Source organism: Phoenix dactylifera, unplaced genomic scaffold, assembly GCF_009389715.1.
Source record: "Phoenix dactylifera cultivar Barhee BC4 unplaced genomic scaffold, palm_55x_up_171113_PBpolish2nd_filt_p 002162F, whole genome shotgun sequence".
Classification (NCBI taxonomy): domain Eukaryota; kingdom Viridiplantae; phylum Streptophyta; class Magnoliopsida; order Arecales; family Arecaceae; genus Phoenix; species Phoenix dactylifera.
This window is the reverse complement of record NW_024069427.1, coordinates 6,013-22,195: the sequence shown is the minus strand read 5'-3', so window position 1 is coordinate 22,195 and position 16,183 is coordinate 6,013. Positions and strand designations below refer to the sequence as shown.

Sequence of the window (16,183 nt, the reverse complement as noted above, 5' to 3'; positions counted from 1 at the left end):
AGTTGTCTTGCTTCGTCTTAAGAGAATGGACTCCAAATATTTTAAAGAAACCAGAAGAAAAGGTGGGAAATGCCTTCCCAAACAGAGTAAGACCCCATATTTCAGTCTTCTCACATGTTTGATGCATTAGATTGTAGAGAAATATCTATCCCTCATTAAGTCACAGATATTTCAATGTGGCCTCTCACGCTTCAGTTTCTTTACATAATAGTCACAATTTCAGCTTACTATGATGATTCAAATGTCATATTCAAAATATTTTTTAAAAAACAACTTTGCCAAATGTTTACAAAGAATACAAATAATGCAAGAAACAGGAAAATTTTATAAAAATGACATTAAATTTACAGTAACATATGCAAGTAAATGCCAAAGTTGCAAGCATGGCAAGGAAATCACCAAAACCAACGGGAAGAACTCTAGAGTCTTCCATGTTGGTAAGAAAAATTCAAAGAAAACCTAAACCATGAAATGATCATGACGAGAACAGCGCACTTGCAAATAGCTCTGGTCCGACGTATGAAGATGCATCATGAAGTATGATTTATTGTTTCATATGTTTTAGAAGCTATAGTAGTATGATTGTTCCCTTCATGTGGTTATTGAACCACAGATGCTGATACTACTAGAAAAAAATATTATTCCATGCCTCGAATCATCAACTTGCTTGGCACAATGAGAACTGCAGCAAAAAGCTTCTGATTCATCCTAGGATCGCTATATTAGCAGAGAGAAAAATAATGAGTCGAACAAAATATCAATTTATGGATCTGTCAAGGTTAGATGAATGTACAGTCTCAACTTTCTGGATACATTATGGATTTATGAGCCCGATATTACTTTGGTCATAGTACTCTGCAATGAGGTAACAGAATCCACAACAGATTTTGTAAGCCAACTTATCCCGACTTTTACTCGGTGTTCATCTGTAGGCAGTCTCAGGAGGTATGCTATCTTCCTTCCTGCAACATAGAATGTTCCCCTAACCTCCACAGACCCAGATTACAATTAATCATGTAATGGATTAGGAGAGAAGTTTACTTACCAGCATGCCCAACGGGACCCTCCAACGTGAGACCCTCAATGAAACTTGGTGAGATTGCAGCATCATTCCTCCCAAGAGTCATCATCTCTCCCAGATTTTGAAACCTGATTATTAAATGGACAACACATTCTATATTATTGCAATGAGACTAGCTACTCTTTCAGTCAAAGAATATATACTGAAGAATATATGATTTTGCATTTAGTATTTAGTTAACATTGGGGGAGACCAAGACAACTGATTAAGATGAAAGCAACATTCAGCCTGCATGTACACATAAGATATTTGCAGAAAGCAAATTTTCTAATCTACAGCAGCCGCTAAACTAAAAGCAAAACTAGCCAACTTTTTAACTCTGTAGAAAAACTTAGTTTGTAGTTTGGAACTGTTTTAAATAATTAAAGGGACATTGCAGAGAAGAACCTAACCAGCAGACTGAGTATGAACACATTTTAACTGAACAACTGATAGTAGTGAAATAAGCACTTCATTTAACTTCAAATCCAATCTCAACTTTTCAGGACTCTATTAAGAAGCACCTCCCCTCCCAGAGGAAATAGGGCTGCAGATAAACCAGAATGTTCATGAATAGCTACGGCTCAGCTCGATAACAGGCTCATTCAAGCTCGTTCAGCTGAGAAACAGGCCAAGCTCAAAACTCAAAACATCTTTCAAATCTTGACTTGTAAAGGAGCAAAGCCTGAACATTCTGGACTTGCAAAATAAATAGAAGCTCGGCCAGCCTTGATACCAAGCATGTCAAGCTCATTTCAGTTCACAAATGTCTGACTTCGAAATATGTTGTTAGGTTCATCCAGAACCGTCTAGTGTAGGGCATACGGAACTGAAGTGGTCGATTATCAGAATGGAACGGTCTATCTATTATGTTCCTGTTCGGGCTGTACAAACCCTCGCTCGCCTCTTGCTTACCTCAGCTAGGGTTTCGTCATCCCGGCCACCACCAACGACGACCCCATATGCATCCCCCTGTCTCGCTCTCTTGCCCTCTACATTCTCTCTCTCTCTCTCGCTCGCTCATCAGTCTCGCCCTCTCCGTTCAAGGAAGCCCTACTCTATCTCTCTCTCTTTTGCCTCTCTTACTCAACTCTCACTCACTTGCCTCAGCAAGGGTTCTAGCATTGTCGCCGCCCAATACGCATCTCTAAGTCTCTCTCTTGCCCTCTCCGTTCTCTCCTCTCCCTCTCCCCCTCTCCCCCTCTCCCTCTTCCTCCTCCTGGTACCAATATAGATCGCGTTCGTACAGTAGATACCGACACCATACCAAATTGGTCGTTGACCGGTACAATGCCTAGTACCTATTTGGCAAACCTTTGTTTCTTACCATATACTAAACCAAAGAACCATCTTCTATGCTTTTTCATCTTATGCGAGGGAAGGGGCAGCATGACGTACTCATGCAAGCCATTTCACAAGAGAAGAAATAATTGAGGAGAATTTTGACTTGCATGTAAGAAGGAAGAAGTCTGATCACCTTGCCATGGTGAGAAAACCAATGTTTTACCAGTATAGATCGGTTCCATATGGTACGTGATGCCTGTGACCCCATACCAACAAACAGTACACTATTGGAGTCAGCACAGCACACATACCATGCATCATACCAAGTCCCTATATGATACCGATACCATACTAGGTTAATATGCTACATGCCATGTCGGCCAACATGGTTCGGTACTTAAAACCTTGGAGAAAATGCTAAACAAAATTATATCTAAGAATGCTCCAATTATGAATTGCACATAAGGATGCACCAATCATTGAGGCACACACTAATCCATGATGCCACACATAAAACTTACAGGCTTGCATAAGTCAAATCTTTGCTATATCTACTAACAAGTATGCATGTGATTTTTGGCACCAAACAGTAGTATGTTCTTAGTCACTGATGTAAATTTCTGATTGCCTCCATACCATGCTAGTTGGAGTTCAATGGAGCTTCACTGAATGTTTAAGCCCACTTGGAGCTAGTTAAAAAGTACCTGCTACCTAGTGATGTAGTGTCATAATTTATTTGAGACTACATAATGGTTCCTTTGAACACACATGATGAGTTGAAGAACAGCACTATGTAAGTTATTAGCAAAAGACAAGATCCATTCAAGTGATTGGAAGATAGAAACAATGCATCTATTATGTCCCAAGGATGCCGAGGTTCAGCTTTAGCAGATTAACCTACTGAAAATAGAAAACCATAACTCTATTTTCCTAAGTGAATTAACTAACCTGTTGAGGCTGACCAGTTTGAAAGGCCTGAGTCTGCATTGATGGACCTAAGGAACGTACTAAACTTGGCAAAGGTCTACATTTCACTATTCTCTCGTGCTACAGAGAACAGGGCAAATTTCCCAGTTGAGCTGTGTCCAGGCACAAGCAGATTCTTGGGGATGTAGCTGTCTGAAGGTGTAACTTTCGGGGTCAATGCCCCTCTTGCATACTAAAAGGAATAGGAAGGAAAAGATGCTCTCAGTGATTATAAAAATTAGGAGTCAGATACTCTCTTGTGGGTCTTTATGAGAGAAATGAATCCTGAGGATACAAATTTGCAGCTGACCAGGTGACTGATGGAGGTAGATATTTGACTATTAAGAGAATTTCATATCTCTAAAATAAAAAGGTGCAGAAATATGCAGGCTATGTAGAAAAGAAACATAAAATTAAGTCTATTCAACTATTCATTTTAGGTGGGAAATGGTATATCTATTCACAGCACAAAAGAAATAGTGATACTCACAGATTCTGTAGCGCAGAGAATCAGCACACAAGAAGAGTATCGGCAAAAGAGAATAGTAGGAAAAGGAAATAGTGAAATTCTCCAATGAATATGTGTATCCAACTATTCATTTTAGGTGGGAAATAGTAATATCTATTCACAGCATAAAAGAAATAGTGAAAATCACAGATCTCTTTAGTGCAGAGAATCAGCATATAACAAGAGTATTGGAAAAAAAAAGAAAAGAAAAGGAGAATAGCAGGAAAAAGAAGAGCTTATAAGAACAAGTGCGCAGGGAGAGGGAAAGAAAGATGAGAGACGAGGAATTATAGATTAAGAGGGAAGAGTTGACCAAACCTAGAGTTCGATCTTTTTCTTTCACCCCAAAAAAGAAAATGGTATGAAATAATAATAATAATAGAATGCTTTCTTTCCATGCCCATCCATAGGGATTTTCCTATATCCTTCTCATGGCTTCTTCAACAAGTAATCTAGAATTCTTACAATAGGAAGTGCATCTCCTGAGTAAATCAGCAACTAACCCTTTATTTTTGCACAAATTAGACTCTCTTAAGATCTTAAAAGTCTGCTAATAGTAAACTAACTGAACAGCTAAGTTCCTAGAGGAATCTAAGGGAAAAGGAAATAAATCTTTTTCATGATTGACAGCATTACTGTATGGACATTGATCTGTGAATAGTATCTTACCCCCAAAAGAAAATTTCTAATTAATTTAAAATCCTTTCAGAAATTCAAAACTTGACATGGGCTGCAAGAAAGCCTTTTGTGGATGACTAAATCTACAGCCTGAATAATTGATCCGCTAATTTTGTTCCGTCAATGCTCTAACTAGCAGATTGTGGACTCAAATGATAATGATAAACATGATGCCATGCTTTCACAGCCTCGCCACCTGCTCCAAAAACAATTTAAGGTAGTGGGTCTAATAAGTTTCAAGGGGACTAGGGAGTTTACAGCTGCAACATATAACTTGTAGCTAGAGGATCGTAAGAGTTTTCGGAATAAATTCAGGTTTTACACTGTTTTCCAGAGAATCTTAGACCAAAGTCTGGTAAAATGCACTATTATGCATATATGGGCAAGCTTAGATGGAAAGTTTCATAATGGTGAATTTGGATTTAGATCATAAACCAAATTGTGTGGAAAATACTGATTGCAAAAGAATACTGAAGATTCAAAAGCTAAGCTACTAGGAAAAAACTTAGGTTGACAATTAGCTCCTGTATAATCTACTGTACTTCACATTCTTTTGGAACTGATTGCAAGAAATCATCAATCATATGCTTTGACAAATGCTTCTTATGTACAATCTTAGCCGGTAAGAAATTTGATGACAGATGTAATCATGTAACCCTAAAAGTAAGGTTTATGCAGTTAGATGAATATCTCAGAATGAGATAAGCTCTTGAAAATCTCTTTTGAACAAGATTCGCCGTCTCTGTACCGGACCCCGTACCAGATACAGTACGGAGTTATTTTGGCGTACCGAATGTCCGTATGCCACCCGTATCGGATACTGGTACGGTATGCTACGCTCCGTATCATGCAGTTCGGATCGGTACAACATACCATGCTTTTGCATTAGCTTTCCATTTTACTCTCTCTCTCTCTCTCTCTCTCTCTCTCTCTCTCTCTCTCTCTCTCTCTCTCTCTCTCTTTGTGTGTGTGTGTGTGTGTGTGTGTGTGGTGTGTGCCTGCATGCGTGTGAAGGAACTAAAAAACCTATTCAGCATATTGCCAAGCGAATCTGATCATGGAATGACTCTATCTCGGTTAGCTAAGCTGCATACTGAGCTTAAATATTAAACAATATTAAATTAAAAATAATGCTTGGGTAAATCCATATTCTAGAGTGCAATGTCTGTTCCCAGTTATATTACTCTGTCACTAATGATTTTTTTTTCTGTAAATAAGCAAACCTGAATGGTAATAGAGGCCTGTCATTGATTGCTGCCCAAAGATTCCAACCAGCGAAATCTGCCTGCTGAAAAGCAACCTGAGAAAGTAATACAAAAAATATTATTACAGAATAGATGATTTAATCTGATGCACAAAAATAAGAATCATCATACTTGTGCGGTGGCAGGCAGAAGCTTGCCGGAGGAATCCCTTAAAGCTGCTGAGTCACCAATGGCAAATATTCGAGGATGACCCCTTACGCGGAGAGTTTCATCTGTTTCTGCTTGCCCTCTAGCATTCAAAGAAAATATGTTGGACTGATCAAATGGATCCAGATGAGGAATTAAAGGCTTAGATCCCACTGTCCATAACACTATATCTGCTTCCAAAATCTGACTTTCCAGGCCTCTTTGGGCAGGTTGAAGTTCCAAGATGAATTTATTTTGGTGATTCTTTGCATCAGTACTTATTTCTTCTCCAATTCTCGTCATCACAACTGAATTTTCAGAAGCAGAAACCTCTTTTATGCAGCTCACAAAATATCCCAAGAAAAGCTGAGTCTTCCGAGATTGAAGAACCTGATGGTATCATTGACAGAAGCTCTAGCTGTGAGCATTTGTAAAAGAATATAGCCTTATTAATGGATTAGCCTTTAACAAGTCATGGGTGGAGTCAGACTTTAAAAGATATTAAACATAAGCATCATGATAATAAAAAAAATCTCGTTTGTAAACATTTTTTTATAAAGGTTTTAGTCCTTTTGCACCAAGTCTTAAGATGACTTGTCGAACACAACTATCTGAATTTATTCTGGCCATGCTAATGGGTCCAAGAATGTGACAATCTGTGCTAGGACTTCTTTCATTACATGTTTAATTATTCTACATTTTTCTAGCTCTATAACAATCAAACATCAATTAAGTAGGAGCAATGAGCCACCCACCCGTCTTATCATGCTATCACACATGAATTAGGCCCCGTTTGGCAAATCTTTGGTGGGCCAGAAAGCACTTTTTGACCCTCCAAAAATACTTTTGGATAGAAAATGGGTGTTTGGTAAAAAAAATCAAAAAGTTGTTATAGTTTTGCCAGAAAGCTAAAACAGCTTCTCGAGAGAAGCTCCAAAATTACAAAAAATGGAGCTTCTTCAGAAAAGCACTTTTAGCATGCGTCAGAAAATTGTTTTGATTTATAAAATTTTTTTTGGACCAAAATATCCATAATAAAATATTATAATTACAGAAAATATCCTTTTATATTTATTAATATATAATGATAATAATTACAATATTTTATATCTTTATTATTGTATTATACTATAAATATAATATTATATTACATTATATCATAATACATATGTTATGTTATATAATATCAAATTATGTTACATTATTATGCTATAGTATACAATATTATATTATTATATGTAATAATATTATATTATATTAAAGTAATATTATACTATATCATATATTTATGTATTAATATATATTATATTTTATTATGCTCTATTGTATAATATTATGCAATATCTTTTATGATCATTTTGTCATACCAAAAGTACTCTCTTAATTTGTTTACCAAATACATTAAAGTTCTACGGCACTTTAGAAATGCAGTTACCAAACAGTAAATAACTTTTTATAAAAGCTCTACTTACTTTTAAAAGCTCTACTTACTTTTAAAAGCTCTACTGTCAACAGCTCTGCCAAACGGAGCCTTAATAAGTAGAGATGCACATGACTTGGGTCTCCACATAAATTGACCACAATCACAATGCAACGTGACAGCACCTAAACAAAACTATATGACATCTTGGGTTGGGTTCAGCTGGTTCCAAACCTAGACTTCACTAATAAAAAGGGTAGAGCTTGCCACTTGTATATTGTAACTTAATCCCAACATACTGCAAATAGTATGGACCAAGGTACGCCATACTGTACTAAATCGGAGGGTAGAAGCATATTGTACTATGCCTATTCGGCACCAATATGCGGTACATGAGGCAAACTGATACTCGATATGCTGAACCAACCTCCGTTAACATGGTAATATGGTGGCACCGGTATAGGGCCGGGTACCGAGACGGCATACCTTGGTATAAAACATAAAATGGTTCAGGTGATAACCCAACCCAACCTGACCCAATAAAACAAATACTTATGCTAATACATAGATACATATAAAATTAGATACGTAGATAAATGCATAAATATTTTTTTTTTGGTTTCTGGAGGCATGAATACGTACATTATACTATATATCAAAGTGTAAATGCACTCTCCTTCATTAGGCCTTCATGGCTCTCTTATTTCACTAGAACCATTTTAGCCCTCAATCGGAAGTACCAAACCCAACATCACTATCTCTTCAATGGTCGGTTTTTTTCTCTCATGATCTACACAACCACAATTTATTGTGCCTATATCTCCCCCTAGAATTCCCTTTCCCATTAAGAAGCCATAGATGAGTTAGAAGATATCCAAAAGAATTGAGAACTTGCACAAACTCTCTCTCTCTCTCTCTATACGTAATTCTTTGTAACAAGATTCTGAGGAATAAAATATTGCTCAACTTCCAATTTAAGGAGACACGATGCACATTTGTGTGCCTTCCAATTACGCGCAAATGACACTATGACATCTCGCTGCAAATGACAGGTAGCTGGTGAATCACAAGTCATATGGGTAACTCTACCATAAGGAGTACATGGAATACAATCCATAGTGATGGCCTTAAAAAGTGCCCTCCCACACCCCCACCCCCACCCCCCCACCCCCCCGCGGGGAACATAGAATGCTGAAAATCTGTTTTCTAAGAAAAAAGCAATCTTACAAAAAGATTTATAAATTGAGAAACAGTAAAAAGCTTATTAATCAAACATGACCCTATGAAATCATGATAATGATCCTGTTTTCTGGTGCTGTGCCATGATGAAACATAATCAGACATTGGCCCAGCTGGGCATCAGTCACTTTGGACTTACAATATACTAGAGCTTTATTAGATATGACACATGCAGGAAATAGAGGAGCATTTGGTGGATGGTTGTGATCAAAGGAGGAAAATAAAAGAGGAATCTTGGATTCTTTGTTTTAAAAAAAGCATAAAATAGAGGAGTTTACAAAGGATGTTAGAAGAGGAAAAGATGAGACGGATACAAAAAGAGAGGAGTTCTCAAAATTTTGTTTTGAAGAAAAAAGGACCTCAGAACTTGAGATGTACCTAGATTTGTGGAGTATGGACCAAGGTTCGTTGTAATTGGTACAGTACGGTATGCTCGGTATGGTACCGACTGACATGGCAAATCTTACTATAGACAATATTGGGATTCTAACAGGAAATACAAAGACATAAAAGTCTGATCACAGTTTTTTTCTTTTTTCATTTTTCTTGTGTGTGTGTCCGGAACTGAAATGGGAATCCAAGGACAGAAGGCTCTCCCATGTAAAATGGAAGATAAAGATTGGACTTTTATTATCTCAATCAAAATTCTTATGAAAAACATGAAAACAATGGCCATTGAGTTTGCCTAATAGAATCAATTGTAAGGACATAATACACAAGAACAGTATCTTATAAGTGCTCGTCCAAATTTCTGTAAAAAAAATGCATGCGGACATGGTTGGCTTCGCTTGATAATAGAGACAACGCAATGCATAAGAGTAGCTAAACCAAGATTCGCCATCTTAGTATTGGCCCTCATACATACTAGTACCATACTGGTAGTGTCGGTAGGCCCCAATATGGAGATCGGTTCAGCATGCTAAGACTCAGTAAGATCCATGTACTGAGTCTCAGTTCAATATTGGTATAGTATGGTATGCCGGACGGTGTGGTATCCACTAGTATAGTAAATATAAACTAATGTAACTTCTTGGTCAGGTCATTAGTTTAGATGAAAATAGAACCAAGAAAAGAATACAACGTACCGTACAAGATGCTAGAGCTGCTTCAAAGTTTTTTTCTGCTCACTTAAATTTTAAGATCATAACTGAATAAAATTTAGCCATATATCGCTACAACCGATCACTAAGACGAGAAGAATAACCGTGTAGAATAAAAGAAGCATTAAAAGCCCAAAGACACAAGAAAGCATCCAAGTCTTTTATTCCATAAAAATATACATTATCATACAAAATTCATCATCCTATATGGACCACTATTCATGCACACCCAAACCAAGACACAGGGATCCCGGACTCACTATGGAGGTCCTTGCATCAGGAGTTTCTTACATGAAAGAGAAAATTGAAAGAAAATGAATGTTTCTGATTTCATTACTCCAGATATCATAAAATAAAGAAATTTCCCCCCGATGAAGGATTCAAACAAATGAGATTAAGACCCAAACAACACAATTATGCAATTGATTGTCACAGGTCTCAATCTTCTGTCAATCCACAAGCCACAGACTTGTATTTCAGTGACAACAATAAGAACGGACCTTCAAAGCTTGCATCAGCCATTTAGAGATAGTTGGATTGCTTACAAATGGTTTTTACTGATTCAGGATTATGAATTCCATGGATTAATTTAAGGTGGTTTAATGAATATTCAGGTTGATCAAGCACATAACTAATTAAAGTTGATTTTCTATCATGTTGCTTGTAGTTCAGCTTGTACATTGGATAGTCTATTATGGATCTTAAATTCAACATACAAATGAGATGGCAGACACCATAAAAACCTGAATCAAAAGACTAATGTGAATGCACAATTTGGACAAACACAGAGAGCCATAAATTTTGTATTCTATCAAAATATGCTCAATATGAATTCTTACTCTGAATGCAGCTTCTCTATTTCCAGGTGGAGCATTCGGACAAATAGCAGTTTCAACACTGATTGCTTGAATTATCCCTCTATGTTCGAGTCTTTCAGAAATGGTAGCAGCTAACTCAACACCAGAGTAGCCACAACCGACAATAGCCACACGTATGGGAGGGGAATCCTTACCAAACCTCTCTCGTTCCAACATTCTTAACTTGCTGTTGACTTTCTGCAGCATTGGAGATTCAAAGAGTAGAAAAATAAGAATACTTGGAAAGTCCCCATGATATTTTTTATATGCACACAGATAACGAAAAATAAGAATACTTGGAAAGTCTTGGTGAACATCAAATCAACAGACACAATAAATTACCAAAAACAAATTAAAAAATTAATCATTACCAAAATGGTCTGAGCTACACAAGTTATATTAATCAGTGTTTTCCTCTCTCTTTTTTTTGCTGAAAAAAAAGGGAAGGGGGGAGGAAGGGATGAGCCCACCCCCGCGTAGCAGCCCCCACTAGGCCCCCACCCTGCCAAAAGAATGTTCGATGCGGGCAGAAATGACCGTGTGTTGGACACGCCGGCTGGTTTGTGTTTTCCTTTTGGCTTGCATTACGAAGACTTTGTTAAGAAAGAATATGTTGACCAGGATCTCAACAATAAATAATTCTATATTATTTCGTTTCTTTATGCTTGTCAATTTGAAGTTCACCTTGAGGATCATGTCATTGGTAGCATTTCTTCATCTAGATAATCACTTCTGCTTATTTTCATTTTGGCTTCGTTCCTAGTGTCTGAGGCAATTTGCATGAATATGTCGTGTTTAAATATGTATGGAGCATCATATGTATGTTTCCTGCAATACTTACACGACAGGAGCCTAATTTCTATGTCATGAAAATCTTCATTAAGTTTTTAAGTGAAGCAGTGAAAGGATTTGGTATCTCATAAGAATCCAACATGGGACTCTCCTAAGATTCAGACATTTGGGACACATCTTTATATATATAGTAAATATGTACAAGTGTATGCATATAAGGAATAATGAACTAGATCTATGCTCCTTAGGTTCATAAAATTGGATCAAATGGTTGCTAGTTGTGATGTTAGACTTGATAAATTTTACATGGAAGTGACAAAAGTAAACACATAATGATGATGGCATCATAATCCGATGGCATTAAGTGTCAAGGAATATTACAAGGTTCCCTATCTCCATACCAAACTCCGTTTCGGTACCACACTGGTACAGCATCAATACACTCAGTCTAGGAGTCAGTTCAATGTACCAAGGTTGGCACATCTCCTGTACCAAGTCTCAGTTCGATACCGGTGTAGTATGGCATATCCAGTACAAGATGGTTTTCGAGTGCCCGACAACTCAAAAAAAAAAGGTTTCCAAGAATCCAAGTAACACTAACCAACGATCAACGGCTACTAGTGGTAACAACTATTAAAAGCTGAATACTGGAAAGCTGTGATAATCCTATCTAAACAAGAGGTAGAAAATAATAGAGCTGAATATCAGAAACCTCTGGCTATCCCATCTAAACAGGAGGTAGCAAATAATTTCTATCTTTCAAAAGGTAGCATGCATGGAAGTGGATCTTTTAGAAAAACCATATTCCAAAAAAAGCTGGTATATGCTTCAAAATATTGTCTTCTAAGAGGCAACACACTCGGGATTATTAGTAGGCGAGTAAAAATACGAAACTCTGTTGCATTTCGGCCACTCCTGAGTATTTCGCAAACCCATTTTTGCAAATTAGAACAGAAGTAAAAATACAAAACATCTTATTCCCAAAATTTTCCACTGCAAGTACTGTCAAAATGCTGGATTCACTCCTGAGATGAAAATTCAGGTCAATGCAGACCTCTAGTTGAGGATTATTTTGAGATCAATCTGAAGATGGAATAAGTAGCCTTTAATGCATGCCTAAAAGTGTAGAAAAATATATGTAGCATCTATTGTTGGATTCTACATGGATATTAATATTTAAATATTATTTTTAAATTAAAAAATAATTAAAAATATATAAATAATACCAAAATTACAAAAAAATAGCAGTATGTGTTACATAATTCAGAAGTAATTTTTAAGATAGAAATCATGTTTTTCTGAATTTATGATATTTAAACATATTTTTAAATTTAAAAAATTATTAGAAATATATAAATCAATAAAAATATAAAAAAAATATTATATATTAGATAAATCAGATGTATTTTTTGAGGTTAAAAAATATTTTTTTATCTCAAAAAAAAGTAGGGACCACGTTCACGATCTGATAAAACACGCGAAGATGCGATTGCATAGAGAACGGATTTTTGGAGGTCATTTAGGAGGACATGATAAAGCTGTATATGACCTTGCATGTGAAGTAGAATTCATAGATATATTAGATTTTGAGTCGTATATTATATTCTATTACCTGCAGTCACAGGTAGCCTATGACCCATACGAATATGAATATGGTGCGGCTGGGGCATCTTCTAGTAGCTACTATCCTACGTAGCCCAGAGCATCTCATGGGTTGGATTTTGCGGTCAGCATATTTGGATGGACCCCTCCACAGCCGTATTATCAGCCAGAGGATACTTCACAAAGCCAGAGCTTTAGCGAGAGATCCAAAAGTGCTCATAACCCGGCGCGCATTCGTTAGGGGATGAACGTACAAGACTACAACGCCGCTTGGTTAGAGGGGTGAGTTGATGTGCCTCCTGACTATAATGATGATCCGGATATTAACAAGAGCCATCGCCACTCGACCAAATTTTATATATCGGTATATATGTTGTACTTTAAATGTATGTAATTGATTGTATTATTTTATAATTTTATATTACTACTTGATTTAAGGATATTTTATGTTATTTCTTGTAGCATGCAACATCTCACTAATCATTATGATTTGTTTCATTTTAAAATAATAAGATGCATCATTTAGGTTAAACCAGAATCATAGAAACATCAAAAAATATCAAGAATACATCAAAAAAGCATCAAATTAGGCTTAAAATTATTGAAAAAGTTCAAAAAGAGCAATTACTATTTAAATATTTTTGAAAACTCCAAAAAAAAATACTTGCTTTCCTGCACCTATACCCAAAATAGCTTCCACACCTGCTCCCAATTCTAGCAGCTAAGGGATCGCCAACATCAGTCTGGTTCCAGGGTCCTCAATTGATTAAAAGTTAGAAATTTATACAACACCGACAAGATTGTATGAGATAAATCCAACACAACATAAGCTGCATTAACATGTGCAAGCAATTTAGTTGAGTTTGCTCTTTCTTTCTCCTTTTAACTAAAACTTGATACCCATGAATCCTCATCAATGTAGAGTTCCCTAAATAGCCTATCTAATAATTTGTTTGCTATTCTGGAGCTTCATGGTGCCTTGACGTGACTTCAAGAATCCTCTTAATGCAACTCTAGAAGAGCCTCACATGAAGAATGGTGCAAAAAAGGTATTATTATGGATACCAAGTGAAGGCCAGTGAAAAGATCTTGCATTGCTGAATTATTCATTTATTCAGAACTACACACTAGAAAGTGTAACATTCCTTCCATCGTAGGAGAAGGTGTTTGGGTGCTCCACTATGGTTAGACCTAGGTTTACCTTAAACCCATATCCTTAACCCCATACTTCGGCAATCCCGATGCAGAACCCTTGCTTCCACTTGCGTTCCCCTTTGGCATGACAAGACCCACCACATCTAATATTGTACCATGTCAATAAAAGTACAGCATAACAATATTTAAGAAAAGAATGACTAGTTTACAAATTCAGTGAGAACCTTAATTTAAGATGGACAACTTGTAGAAACAAAAATGACATAGTAAATTATTGCATAAGCTCTTCAGAACTTACACGAGCATCCTCCAAGGTCGAGAAAGGAAAGGCATATTCAGCAGATCCTGGGACAACATCAAGTTTTGCTTCAGCTCCTAAAGCTAGAACCAGCCTGGCTGCCCAGTTTTCATAGAAAAAAAAAAATGCAACATCAGCAAGAGCATAATGAAGACAAAGTACAAGATGGAGAGTGAACTCAGAGATTGCACTCTCTCTCACACATGCAGAGACAAACATGCACACATGCAAGTGCAGACAGGGGCACCCCAAAAACAAGATGGAGTCCACAAAATAAGACCATGCAGAAGGACTGGCAGTAATATCCATTCAAGACAATAAGTCCCATGACACTGCTACCAAGTGTACTGTGTGTGCATGTATTTTGTATGTTTACATGCTATACTATTCCAGAAACAATGTCCACAGTACATAAGAATTTATATAAATGTAAGAGCCAGAATCAATGATCATTCCTTTTCAAGTTGCAGAATCTTAATGTGAACAGACTAACAGAGCAAATTTGCTGTGGACACTTCGACTTGTGAAAGAATAAGAATTTTCTTTGAAGGATAGCAGTAAAGAGCAGAATAGAGAGACATAATACGATGCTGATGACAATCAAGTAGATAGACAAATACAAAGTCATAATAAAGAAAGAGATTCCGCAACATCGAGGCAGAGACCAGTCATATTCAATGATTATCCCACTCTCAAGTTGAACCAATCCTCCAGAGCGTGACCTTCCAGGCTCCCTCATTTCTATACGATTTAAGTGGTCCAAAGGGCGTAAAAGCTTGACCCTGTCCTTGACAAATTGCACACTGGTGTTCCTCAGTAAGTCTGTAAAGGACGGTGCTATTTCCCAGTCATCTACTTCTGCCATCCAGTGATATTCAGTAAGAGACATTCAGTAAGAAAATTAAATAAAATGAGTAATTATAGAAATTACAAAAGGAATAAACAAAGAGGTGAACAATATTAACAATGAACTGCTTTCAACTACAAATCTTTAGTACCTCCAGATAGTAGTTCATACAGCAATGGCTTAAAAACAAATCGATCAGACTGATCTACAAGCAGCACCTGAAATGTTTTAATAAATGACATTATATCGGAGCCTTTAGCTGAAAAAAAATCAAAATCAGAACCAAAGCAAAGTAATGTAAGCAAATATTAGTGAAACATATTATGTAAATTGTAAATTACAATAACAGCTTACATTGCTTATAGGAAGCAAGAAATCAACATGCAACAGTAGGGAAAAAAATGAAACAGAGCAAAAAGAGACCAAAAATTACTAAGAACCCCATATTTCAAAATATTTTGCAACGGAAGACAAATACAGGCATTACTTAGGAAGGATCCTGAACTATACTCATTTCCTATTGAAATGTCAAGATTGCTTAGCACTCGAAAGAAGAGTTCCCATCCTAATTTCAAGTCAAAATTGCCTCTTGAAAGACAACCATTGGTGAATTATATTTTATTACAACTTATGTGGCTAATAGACAGCAAGAAATCAACATGCAACACTAGGAATAAATTTACAAGAAAATCCAGAATTCCAATTATTTTGCAACAGAAGACAATTACAGGCATCACCATTGGAAGGGTTTGAGAACTATACTCATTTTCCTATGACCATGTCAAGATTGCCACAAGAGGACCAAGAAGAAATCAAGAAAATTTTTTCATATCCCCAATTCTAATCAGATTGCCTTTTGAAAGAAAATGAAGTACCACACACAGTCTTTGCAATCCAAGTCAAACTATTTGTCTCCTGATATGTATATTTGAACAATGCAATGCTCTTGTAAGAACACACAAGCAACTTAATAAGTTCCAACATTT

General features: G+C 36.6%; 1 protein-coding gene across 3 annotated transcripts; it reads right to left on the bottom strand.

Moving 5' to 3' along the window:
- Positions 1-302: 302 nt before the first annotated feature.
- Positions 303-15,454, bottom strand: LOC120109421 (alternative NAD(P)H-ubiquinone oxidoreductase C1, chloroplastic/mitochondrial-like). 3 transcript variants are annotated; one of them, XM_039123178.1, is made up of 9 exons: positions 15,349-15,454; positions 15,016-15,208; positions 14,351-14,444; positions 10,486-10,701; positions 5,873-6,277; positions 5,720-5,796; positions 1,046-1,149; positions 841-962; positions 303-717 (listed from the first exon to the last, which is right to left on the bottom strand). In XM_039123178.1, exons 1-9 carry the CDS (start codon positions 15,437-15,439, stop codon positions 709-711), a joined length of 1,311 nt encoding a protein of 436 aa, XP_038979106.1. In that variant the 5' UTR covers positions 15,440-15,454; the 3' UTR covers positions 303-708. The 3 variants fall into 3 exon arrangements, with proteins under 3 accessions (XP_038979106.1, XP_038979105.1, XP_038979107.1); XM_039123177.1 differs by having other exon boundaries at positions 306-962; XM_039123179.1 differs by lacking the exon at positions 15,349-15,454 and having other exon boundaries at positions 306-962; positions 14,351-14,448; positions 15,016-15,144.
- Positions 15,455-16,183: the final 729 nt, after the last annotated feature.